At 45.4% G+C, this 12,214-nt stretch overlaps 1 protein-coding gene across 7 annotated transcripts in view; it reads right to left on the reverse strand.

Moving 5' to 3' along the window:
• Positions 1–12,214, reverse strand: part of SIN3A (SIN3 transcription regulator family member A) — an 822,316-nt gene that overhangs the window by 391,347 nt on the left and 418,755 nt on the right. For all 7 annotated transcript variants that reach the window (XM_085643842.1, XM_085643840.1, XM_085643838.1 and 4 more), the window contains one exon: positions 6,206–6,416. In XM_085643842.1, coding sequence (XP_085499968.1) covers positions 6,206–6,416 — 211 coding nt within the window. The remainder of the gene's footprint in view (positions 1–6,205; positions 6,417–12,214) is intronic.

Below are 12,214 nucleotides of genomic sequence, written 5' to 3' on the forward strand. Positions count from 1 at the left end.
TTACTGGTTGCCAAATGGGAAAGAGTTGTTGTAATCTTCCTGTGACAGGTGTAAAATGGTCAAGGGTGTTGTGAACAAGTCACTGTTTGCTGGAAGATGGAGGTACGCACTGGTGTACCTTTTCTTCTGCCCTTGAAATTGTTTCCTCCATAACCCCCTTTATAAACTCCTGTCGATGGCGAGGGTTGGATGTTTGAACTTCATGATGACGCATTTACATCTGAGGAATTACCTTTGGATCCTCCTTTGTAAAATATGCGGCGAAAGGAGCCTATATTGGATGGTGACTGAAAGGCTCCTATTGATTTTGCCACTTCTGTGTCTTTTTTTCATTTTCTCACGTGACTCATCTACTTGAAGTCCAAAAAGATTCTGTTTATCAAACAGGGTATTAAGAATGGTATGTTGAACCTCTGGTTTAAAACAAGAGATTCTAAGCCAAGCATGTCTAAGAAGAATGCTGGTATTGACACCTCTTTCTGCTGAATCAGCAGCATCTAGTGCACATCTGATAGATGAATTAGATATCAGTTTTCACTCCTGCACTAATTCTTGCCCTTTTTTCTTGTGGTCGTCTGGGAGATATTGAAGTAAGTGCTTTTTAATCCAAGTGGCGCCTATCATATCTAGCTAATAGGCCTTCTGTATCAGCTATACGCCAATGGTCGGCGGATTGTGAAGCTACCAGTTTCCCTGATGCATTTATTAGTTTAGACTCCTTGTCTGGAGGTGGTGCATCTGCTGTAGTTTGGGAATTTGCCCTGTTCAGAGAATTTGACACAACTAGGGAATTTAAATGCAACTGTTGGGGGAGGTTTGACTTTCTTATCGACCCTAGGTGTTAAAATAAGAGCCCGCACAGGGTCTTTAAGAAACTCATCAGCATGGCGCATCATGCCCTTTAACGTAAGTAAAGATTTGTGATCCTCTGTGATGTTCCTATGGTCTCAAATAGAAAATACTCCGCCAAGGATTCCTTATGAAGTGTGACCCCATGGTATGATGCTGCTCTGGAAATTAACTCTGGATATGCTGTGTTGTCATCAGGAGGTGATGGCTTTGTAGGGTACAAGTCAAGATCATTATCCATTGGAGGATCAAAATCGTTTCATGGATCTATAGGTGGTGGACTATCATCACCTGTGTAATCAATATCAGGCTGTGTATGTGGTGAACCCTGCTGTGTGATATCTAGAGGTTGAACCTGGTGGTGGTGAAGATGGTGGAGGGGTTTAAGAACAGGGTGAATAGGGCTTGCAGCTATATCCTTCCTCTTTAGAGAGATTCTGTAACTTAAATTCTCTGAAGGAATGTTCCTTTTCGAAGGTGTAACATGTTTAGGTAATATGTGTCCAGTGTCTGTATTAATGTAGATCCTTTTCTGCTTAGGATACAGTTTTTCTTGCATAACCTCTATGATTGGTTCTGGAGGTTTAGGATGTGCATCTTTTGCTTTCAGTGCAGACATTTTCGGAGCCGAGATAGATTTGGCCTTTTTCTCCACTGGAGCCGAAGATTTAGGTGTCGAAGGATGTTTTTCTCGGCACCGAGCCGGAAGGCTTGACTGTGTTTTGGTGCCGAGCCCGAGGGCGGGGTGTTGGAAACAGTTTCTCAGTGCCAACCATGGGCAGAAGGCAGTGGTGGCCTAGATGTCTTATGTTTGGGGGCAGAGAGGAGGAGGGGGAGAGAAATCTTGAGGGGCAAAGGGGCTTTGTTACTCATTGCACCTTTTCCCGCTGGAACGTCTTCGGACTCTAGCTCAATTTCTAGTTTGGAATCCGATTCTTGGATAGAGAAGGTCGCCTCCTCTTTTGCTGTCGATGCCTCCATTTCCTCGTGCTCGGTATCTTCTCCGAAGATGTGCGGGTGCTTGGAGTGGCACCGAGGACAAAACTGTAACTGAGCTCGTGCCATCAGCAGAAGACTGGATACTACGAAACAGAGTGCAAGAATAGTGAAACACATACGAAGCAATGCTGACGAGGGTACAGAGTGTTGCGCACCGAGAGGATCCCAAGGAACGGTGTCGAACCGGAGCGTCGCAAACCACATCTGAACCAGATTGAAGAAAGAAAACAACAATGGATTCGATGCCCATGGGCACCGTCACCGAAAGGAGGAGTCACCTTATAACGTGACTTGAAAAGACTTATTCGAAGGAAAATAACTTGCAAACATCCAGACCCAACACTAGATGCAGGAGTATGTGTATCTACAGCACGTATGCCTCGAAAAAATTGTTTAGTTGTATTTTATTTATAGAACAAAGCCAGGCCTGGTACATGTAAGTGTAATAGAACTATGCAAAAATAATGCAGTTAAATACAGTTGGAATGTAGTTGAATGCAATTGGATTGGTTACAGGTAAGTCACTTGTTCATAAAACAGTTGAAATAACTTTTCAGTCACTATTGAGATTACTTTCTAAGTTACTTTTCAGATTACTTTCCAAGTTACTTTTTCTACTCACTGTGATATGCCTAGATATCACGCTGGGACATTTCCTGGATAAAAGGTGAGTAAAACAGTTTTTGTAAATTTACAGTTTATTAAGGTTTCATACAATTTTCCAACTCCACACTTAAAACATTTTTTCACAGAAAACAATCAGTCAATTTACTGTATTCGATGCTTAAAATATAAGATGATAAAAGTACAGTAAAAAACATCTATACACAATACACATATGCATAAAAAGATAAAAAAGATAAAAACATCGTAACAAACACCATTAGGGAACAGTTAGTAAAAGCCAGCTAATGGGAACAGTTTAGAATTCATTCTCCGGTATTGTGCAATTTCCTAATTGTTCGTGATCGGATTAAAAAGGACCACACAGAAAAACAGACTTTAGGATTAGGCAAAGATTGTAGAAAATACATTGCGACGCGACATTGTTTAAAATCATATTTACGCATCATAGGCAAGATAAATCTTTTATGTGGTTCTGCATAAAACTTGCAAAAAAAGAAAACATGTAGATTTGATTGAACAGAAACACCATCGCAAGGACAGAATGGCAATTCATTCATGGAATAAATTCCAGCTGGATGGGCCAGCATACATGGAATAAAATTGAAACGAAATCTAATTAGAAAAAATCTGTGACGTAAATTTGTCACAGTAAAAATATAAGATGTTGGGCCTTCCTGTAACATTGGACTTTCTAAATATGCTTTGACCCATACTTTTGTACAGTTTGCTTTCAATCTTGCTTCAACCCTTAATTTGAGGAAACAGGATTTTAGCTCTCTTTTTGGAAAACTCACACAGTCGCTAGGGACAGAGAATAGACGTTCTAATCCTAAAGATGAAAAAGTAGATCTAATGTAGAAAATCCAAGGGATCTTGCGGGCATTTTCCAAGGATAGGCAGTCGTCAATTAACTTTTGTGTGATATGGATAGATTCCCTTCTCCATATAGAATGCCACAACATTATCGGAGCCAAAGCAATTGTGTCGGTCACATAAGGGACATCCAATTCTGCATAAGCAAGGAGACTTGAACAGCTTACGGGGTGGCCCACTAGTTTTTCCCCAAAATATGTCCTCTATAATTTGGAGGACGCAGTCAATGCAATCCTTTTCGAGGAAATTAAGTTATTGCTTTAACGGTAAGTGCTTAGTTTTGGTAGTAGGTTTTATGGGGTTAGAAAAAAGGGTTCTCCAGGGTGGAGGATGCATTCTCAAAGCACACTCAGCGACACTAGAGTGCTGAGGCCCACTTTTATCCACTGGGGCACAGGGGACCTCCGTTTGGTGGCTGCTCACGAGCAGGCCACAAGGTTGTGGGAGCAAAGCTCCTGGAATTGAGCTCAGGGCAAAAGGGGTCTGAGGGGGGGGGTTTAAGTTAGCACCCACAGCGGCACTAGGGCGGCCAGGGGCAGGGTGCTGTTTTGGCATCAGGTGCCCTGTGACTTAGTCTGGTTGGGGAAGGCAGGGCAGGTCCACCGGGTTCTGGGGGCTGCAGGACACCCCAGGATTTCGCTGTAGCAGGTCGAGGTCGGGACAGCCAGGTAGGGCTCAGGCAAAGTCAGTTGGTGTCCTCCTCTTCTTCCAACAGCACAGCTCTTTGTTCCTTCTTGTTTCTTCTGGTCTGAGGAGGCAAGTTTCAGGGTTGCCCCTAGATACTAAATTTAGGGGAGTTACGGGTAAAGTTTGGGACCAATGGGATCTTTCCTTGGGGTGGGTACACCCCCTATTATGCCACCCTCCAGTGGAAGGGGGCATAAGCCTCAGTCTGGTTGGCTGGGTCCCCCCATCTGCAAGATACGGGGACTGAGAGTTGTGCTTCACCTCGCCTCCCCCACCTGAGGGGTGGCGTTGGCAAAGTGGGCACACTTCTCCTCCTATCTTGGTTTTCCCACCTATTCTCCCACCCAAAGTGGGTGTCAGAAACAGTGGGGGCCGTTGCTGGGAGCAGCAAAAGGCTGGGGCAGCTCACAAAGGTGGAAAGCCTTTGAAGCTTTCCCAGAGTTGACCCTGCCCATCCTGGGAAAGGAGGCTTGGCACGTCTGTCCTGGATGTGATTTGTTTCAGGACCCTGAGAGCTGGAGGCTATCAACTCACGGGTCCAGAAACATGTCTAGGGGTGGTAGCTGGTGAGCAGCCAGTCAGCCAAAACACTGGTGTAATGTTGGTTTTCAGGGGGCATCTCTAAGATGCTCTCCGAGTGGATTTTACATGAAATTCAACCAACTGCATTAGAACCTACATTCAACTGTAAATCATTGCATTAGAGTTTGCAAAGTATTATTTCACTTACCTGCACCAGGCTTGCTTGGATTTAGTAAATAAATAAAACTAAATATTTTTATACAAATCAAATTGGTCTGAGTTCAGTCTCTGAGTGTGTGACATCATTTACTGATTGAGTGTGAACAACAAATGCTTAACACTACCCACTGATAAAGCCTTACTGCTCGCCCACACAACCACAAATAGAGTCAGGTGCTATCTACTTTTACCTCAACCTACCTTTGGGGTTCCACTGCATTTGTATATACTATACCAACATGAGGTATAGTGTGCACAGAGCCAGCTTCCTACAGAGACCTACACCTATTTCCTGTAATCGCAGCAGGGTCTGAAACCTGTAGTCCTAGGAGGGAACATTGTTCCCTAGCACATTGCATTTCTCTTTTAGGAGTTGCACTGTAGGGCACTGAAAGAAAGGAACTGACAATGTGCAGTGTGCAGAGGTGGCACATGTGCAGCTTTGATCAGTCCCTTCCGGTGCGGTGGGGAGCAGATACGGAGCAAAATAGGCCTACCGTTGCGTGGGAGCATTGCTGGCAAAAGCTTTCCAGATCAAAGCTGGACCCTTGGGCGTATTCTAAGATGAAGAATCTGCGGTTAGAAATAGACATCAGAAAATGTATGTGGCTCAACTAAGTGGCACTGCCTTTTTTGCCAAAGCTGATTTTCATTATGGATTTGGATCATGTCACAGATTGTCCCAAATAGAATTAAGGTGTTGGCAGTCTTTACACTGAGGATTTAGCCACTCAAAATGACATACAAACTATGAAATTGATATTCTCATGCTGAACATAAGCACAAAGTGCATTTAGCAATATCACTTTAGTGTTTGGACAAGCAATAGCCATTTCCCTCTAATCCACACTCCCTCCATAATTCAATTCTACTATATCTGAACATCATGTCCACAGACTGGAGAGGACATAAAGACTAATATGAGTATCTGTTTTCGAATATATATATATATTTTTTTAATGTAAGTTTTACATTCTAATGTCAGAAGCTTTGGTCCACCAAATCCATGATGCAGTACAATTGCTTCACCTATAATTAACAAGCATATTTTGGAGGACATAAAAAACAGCCATATTTCCATTTGCAGATCTAAATGTTTTTGTTTGTATTCAAATTTAAAAAGGGGACATATTAACCAGGACTTGCAAATATTTCTTCATTAATAAAAATGAGCCGCTAAGTAAAGTGTGCTATTGAAAACCATCCATTGGCACAAAGATACAAAAATAAAGACGAGTTGAATATTAGCGATTCGGGTTCAAAAGGCATTTAGACAGTCCTTTAATGATGTTGCCTAAATAATTAAAGAAGTTCGCACTCGAATGCAAGACTAAAGATTGTGACACGGTGTGGCTCACAAGGATGAGTTACCCTAACAGTCAAAGCAAGCAATAGAGAAAGCATACCCCCATTCTTGTAAACCACTAACCTCTTTGCAGAGTGGGGTCCTCCCTGTGCACTTTGGCTGCTGGTAGCTTTTGGGCAATGCTCGATAGCTGGAGCCCAGTCTTTTGCAGGAGGCATAGTCTATCTCCATAGCAATACCCTCTGTTGCCCGCTCCTTGGGAAATGGCTCAATGTGAGACGATTCCTTGTAGCCCAAGAAGGTTTTGAACCAGGTAAACAACTCTGGAAATTTTCTGTAGGGAAAGAACATTCAATCAAGACAAATTAGCAATCCAATTAGCAAAATGTCACAACACTGAATTGAGCCCAAATAGAACAGAGGTTGGTAGAATGATGGGATGGCCAAGTAAGGATTGGAATGGGTGCTACTCATGTAGTTCAAAGAGAGGGCAAGAGACAGTAACATTTTAGACAGGTACCAGAGATTGTGTGCCTCGTTTGCAGTTTAGTATAACAAGATGTGAAAGAAAGCCATAGTTTTGGCAATCAGTTACAAGAACACTTTCACATTTGAAATATCATAGAACAACTTCAAGCCAATCTGTGATTTAGATGGGCATATAAGATTTAAGGGGTACAGGTAGCAACAACTTTCACAAAACACACTACCCTACTAAAACATCAAAAATATATCTGGACTTCGATTACCGCTATTATTTCAATAAAACTGAGGCAAACTGATAAAGGTAACACTTACATGAATATGCACATCCCAAGCCGGTCTAAGCAGAAAAACTATTTTTTTTAAACTGATTTTCTAACCTGATGTAAATGGCTGGACTAATAACTTCACATGTAAGGGAAGCCTGTGAAAGTACTGTGCTTTCTTCAAATCAATCTTCTTTGATATACACCAAAGCTATTGTCAGGCTTAGATAAACAGATGTCCTCACTTATTAAGCCTTTCTTTAATATTTGACCACTGCAATTGCTATTCGAGAAAGAAAACCTTTACATTTCTCTGGATTACGGATGTCTCAATAAATCTTTAATTATAATTCTGTAAATATATAATGTGTAATGAGAGCAATGCTAGTCTTTTTTTGTTATATAACACTTTATTTTCCAAATAAAGGAGACAATTCACATTGCATTGCATATGGTTTTTGCACAACCAAAAACGAATCGTGCCTGACAGTTTGTGATACAATAGTGGACAAAATAGCGACCCATACAGTGGCAACACACAATGGACAACGGATCCTGACACCTCCCCCCGCCCCCACCCACCGTCCCATTCCGAACTATAATGCTTTAGGCCGTCGATTTCTTGCAAACACTGAGCAGCAGCCTCACATCGAGTTCCCGCCACGTCATGCCGTGCAACAGTGTGTTCAGCACCTGCCCCTCAGCCCACACCCTCTGGCACTATGCCATGGTCTGTATGTGAGGTGGAGACTTGCTTGGCTGCGTCCAGGTGTGCTCTCAGCGGTCCCCATATGTCTGTAGGGCGGGATGTCGGTGGCATTAGACTGGCATATAACTCTGCATTGGTGTTGCAGTACACTAAGCTACGCAGCCAATTTTGTAGTTTGGGGGCCGTTTTCCTGCCCCAGTGGATGGCCACCTTCCTCTTCGCCAACAATAGCCCCAGGGACGCCAATTTCCTTACTTTCTTGGGAATCTGAACTGTATAACCTAGGAGGGCAATTTCAGGAAGGGGGACAAGTGGAATCCCAATTATTTTCCCCAGTGTCTAATGGACCTCTGCCCAGTAGGTCTGTAAACGAGGACAGGACCAAGCCAGATGCAGAAAGTCATCATGTGGGGAGGTGCATTTTAAGCAATTGTGAGATTAAGTAGCATCAATCTTGTGGGCCATGGCTGGTGTGAAATAAGCACGGCGGAGAAATTTTAAATGTAGTAACTTATGGCGGCTGTTAAGCGAGATGTCCCTGGTAACCACACAACACTTCTTCCATTGGTCGTCTATGATCACCCCACCCACATCCGCCTCCCATTCCTGTCTAACCTTGGAGTCATCTACAGGGAGGAGCTGGGCGCAGGTCTTGTACATTTTAGAAATGAGGCGTGCGCCACTTGTGCTCTCCAGGACCAAACTAAGCGGGGGAAACGAGTCCGGCTCAACCGGGTATGAGGGGAACTCTGCACACAAGGCGGATTTCATTCTGCACATTAGGAAGCGGGTCATAAAACTGCAATCCAGGAATCTGTCGTCTTCGTCTATTGTGAAAACATGCCCCCCAGGGAACAGATCGCCCATCTTAGCTATGTCTGCTGTTGCTAATGTAGGCTGTACAAGTCGCTCTCCAGTGAGTGGGAACCATCTGGTATTGGGCAAAGGCAGGGCGGAGGAGTATAAAGATGTGGCACCCGAGCGCTTTCTCAGCTTGTCCCAGGCCCAAGCAGTTGTGGATGCTGTCTGAATATGCCACTTGTCCCGTGGGAACCCACCTGGCAGCACCTCCCTCAATTTGTCCGGAAGAACTAGGTCCGCCTCTGGTCTTAAAAACTGGATACGTGCATCGGGGTGAAACCAGTTGGAAGTCTGGGACGTTAAAACCCCCTCTGTCGTATGGTAGGGTCAGTATGGACCAACGAACTCGAGGACGTCTACCTACCCCATACCAGTCGGATCATAAGCGACCATAGAGTGCGAAAGAAGCCATTCCACTGGGATATATTAAATAGATATAACAATTTGGGGAGAGCCACCATTTTTAATATGGGCACCCTGCCAGCTAGTGACAAGGGTAGTCTCAGTCATCTGTCCACCTGTTCTTCTATTTTTTGAAAGGTCTGCCCATAGTTCAAGCGTATAATCTGAGTGGTGTCCAGGTGGATGTGGATGCCGAGATATTTCACAGAGTCTTGGCACCATTCAAGAGGGAATTCGCAATCCCACCTGACTGTGCTCTCTGTTAGCGGGAATATGATGGATTTGTGCCAACTGATGCCCAGCCCCGAGAATCTGCCAAATCGGATAACTTCACGAATTAGAGGAGCCAGGTTTAGGTGGGGCTCCCGGACATACAGGACGGTATCGTCCGTGTATAGGGAAGCTAAAAGCGGGCCCGTTTGGAATTGTAGCCCTCTATGCAGATGGCGTTCTTGGAAATGCCCGATTAGTGGGTCCATTGCTATAATGAATAATAGGGGGGATAGGCGACAACCCTGCCTAGTCCCGCGGTATAAATGAAACGGCTTGGACAGAGTACCATTCAAGCGGAGTCGAGCCGAGGGGCCGCTGTATAGTAAGGAAACAATTGTGATGAAACTATAAGGTAGGCCCATGCGCTGCATTACTTCTACTAGGAATGGCCATTCCAAAGAGTCAAACGCTTACACAGCGTCAAGCAACACCGCCGCTGCAGGAACCTCCGGTTGGATTCTGTGCAGCACAGTGAACAGTGTTCGGAGGTTCAAGGATGTGGAGCGTTTGGGGACAAAGCCAGACTGCATTGGGGAGATGATGTACTCCTTCAGCTGTGAAAACTTGTTGGCGGGCACTTTCGCCAATATTTTGTAGTCCAAGTTCAGTAGGGACAGCGGTCGGTAAGAGCCGCACTGTCTATGATCTTTACCTGGCTTCGGAAGTAGGATAATCACAGCTTCACGCATTGTGGGGGGGAGACTTTGCTTTTCCAAGGCCTCCGCATACACCTCAATCAACTGGGGGGCCAAAATGTCTTTGAACTCTTTATAGAAGTCCCCGGTGAATCCGTCTAATCCCAGGGCAGTAGATCCCCGCATGGTGTCTATGGCTAGTATAACATCAGCGACGGAGATTGGCGCTGACATGAAGTCAAGCATATGTTTCTCCAAAAACACCAATGCGATTTTGTCTAGATACTCAGTCTGTGCTGTACCGTCAGCGTTTGCTCTAGACGTGTAAAGTGTAGTATAATTATCTAGGAACACATCTCGGATAGCCACCGCGGAAGTGAGAGTGGTGCTGTCTGCGGAGTGTAATTCCGTGATATAACTTTTACTGTAAGGTGGTCTCAGCATTTGCACAAGGACTCTGCCGGGCCGCTAACCCTCCCTGTATCGTCTAGCCGTATGGTATTTCCCCATGTATAGGATCTCGCAATCCGCTGGGTCCCTGTATTCAGTCAGTAGGGCAAGTCTCGCAGCCAGAGCAGCTGTGTCAGGGAGTGTCACAAGTTGGGAGTCTATTGCAGCTATTTCTTGCTCGATGTGAGCCATCGTCTGGCGAAGATCTCCAAGTACCCCCGCCTGCTTGGAGATGCACACTCCCCTGATAACGGCTTTAAAGCCTTCCCAAAGAACCGCCGTGGTGACCACCGAGCCGGTGTTAAGCTCAAAATAGTCCTCTATCACCTCCCTGACCTAAGCCTTGAACAGATCATCTTAGAGGGCTCTACCAGGGAAGCGCCACGGTTTCTTGTACCCCTCTGGCCGTGGGAGCCTTAGATGTAAAACTATCTGTGAGTGGTCAGAGTACGTGCAAGGAAGCGTAGTATGGGAGTCAAACCAATCGCAACCGTGGGCGAGATCAGCCAATAATCTATCCTTGACCAGGTGTCGTGTGGGCCAGAGTGATGGGTGTAGCTGTGAAGGGCGGGGTTACGCTGCCGCAAAATGTCAATTAAAGTGTGTTGCTCACAGAGGTCCCTCAAGGCACGCCGCGCCTTAGAGGTGCTGCCCAGGACGGTGTCTATTAATAAATTGAGGTCCCCTCCCAGGAGCAATGCGTGGGGGTCTAGTTTTGTGACCCGTGCATTTAGGTCATGGAAAAAAATCAGGGGCATCTACATTGGGAGCATAAACATTTACCAAGGTGACTTTGTGGCCTTTTAGGATATCCGTGACTATCACATATCTGCCCTCTGGGTCTCGGGCCACATCTGTAAGTGTAAAGGGTACTCTCCTGTGAACCAATATAGCTGTGCCCCTAGCGTAGTTGCTGTAATTGGCAATGGGGAGATGTGTCTCTTGTAAGTATGCTATGTCAACCTTATGTCGCATGAGATAATGGATCACCTGCCGCTTTTTACTGGTATTATTGAGCCCCCTGACATTCCAGGACATGAAGGTGACGGCCGAGGGCCCCTGTATGCTACCTAACCGTGGCATTTGACCAGTGCATAAACCCTTGTCTGTCAGGACGTGTACTCAACGGCAACGTGGCAAGCAATGCTACAATAAAGTGTGAACAATAACCAAAACAATGCGTACTTCTGCCCACAAATAGACCGGCCAAGTGACATGTCAGATAATAACGTTAAACAATACGAAATTCCCAGAGCAAAGTATTAATGCAATCAAATACACTGAAACCATCATCCAGTTCCAGAGTTAGAAAAAAGTTCAGCGCTAGCATCCGCTGTGTGGCGGTGAGGCGAGCACGCCCTCCGTCTAATTCTGCGTGCTCCGCGCCTTATATGTGCAACAAAATTCCTGGGCCTCTGTAGGAGTGTCAAATATTTTGGACCTACCGCCAAAGTCCTTTCAGTCTCCCTGGATAGAACATTCCATATTTAAGCCCAAGGTTGCAAACTGTGGCCTTCACCCCCTGGAATTTCTGGCTCGCCTCCTGAACCACTGGAGTAAAGTTTGGATAGAAGGACATCTTCGATCCCTGCCATTCAATTATTTCCCGTTCTCTCGCCATCCTCCACGCTGTGTCGCGGTCTCGGAAGTTCAGGAGTCTTGCAATGATGAGCCTCGGGGGCTGGCCAGGATTTGGTCTGGGGCAGAGTAATCGGTGCGCTCTTTCAATGACAAAGCCGGGAGTGAAAGCATCACTGCCAAACAGGTCTGTAAGTAGCTTCTCGACGAATTGGTCCATCCGGCCTGTGGACGTTGTCTTAGGGATTCCCATTATGCGAATGTTGTTGCGTTGCCCACGTGCTTCCAAATCCTCGTTCTTGATGGCAACCTCCTTTAGCAGGCGTTCCATCCGTTCTAGTCTCTTCAAAGATTGGGCAGTCTCATCTTCCAAGTCCGGTACCTGTGCTTCCACCACATCCAAACGTCGGTCGTGGGCCTGGACTTTGGCGCCCAATGACGAGATAGTGCGATCCAGTGAGTCAAAGCGGGAGTC

Source organism: Triturus cristatus, chromosome 3_1, assembly GCF_964204655.1.
Source record: "Triturus cristatus chromosome 3_1, aTriCri1.1, whole genome shotgun sequence".
NCBI lineage: Eukaryota > Metazoa > Chordata > Amphibia > Caudata > Salamandridae > Triturus > Triturus cristatus.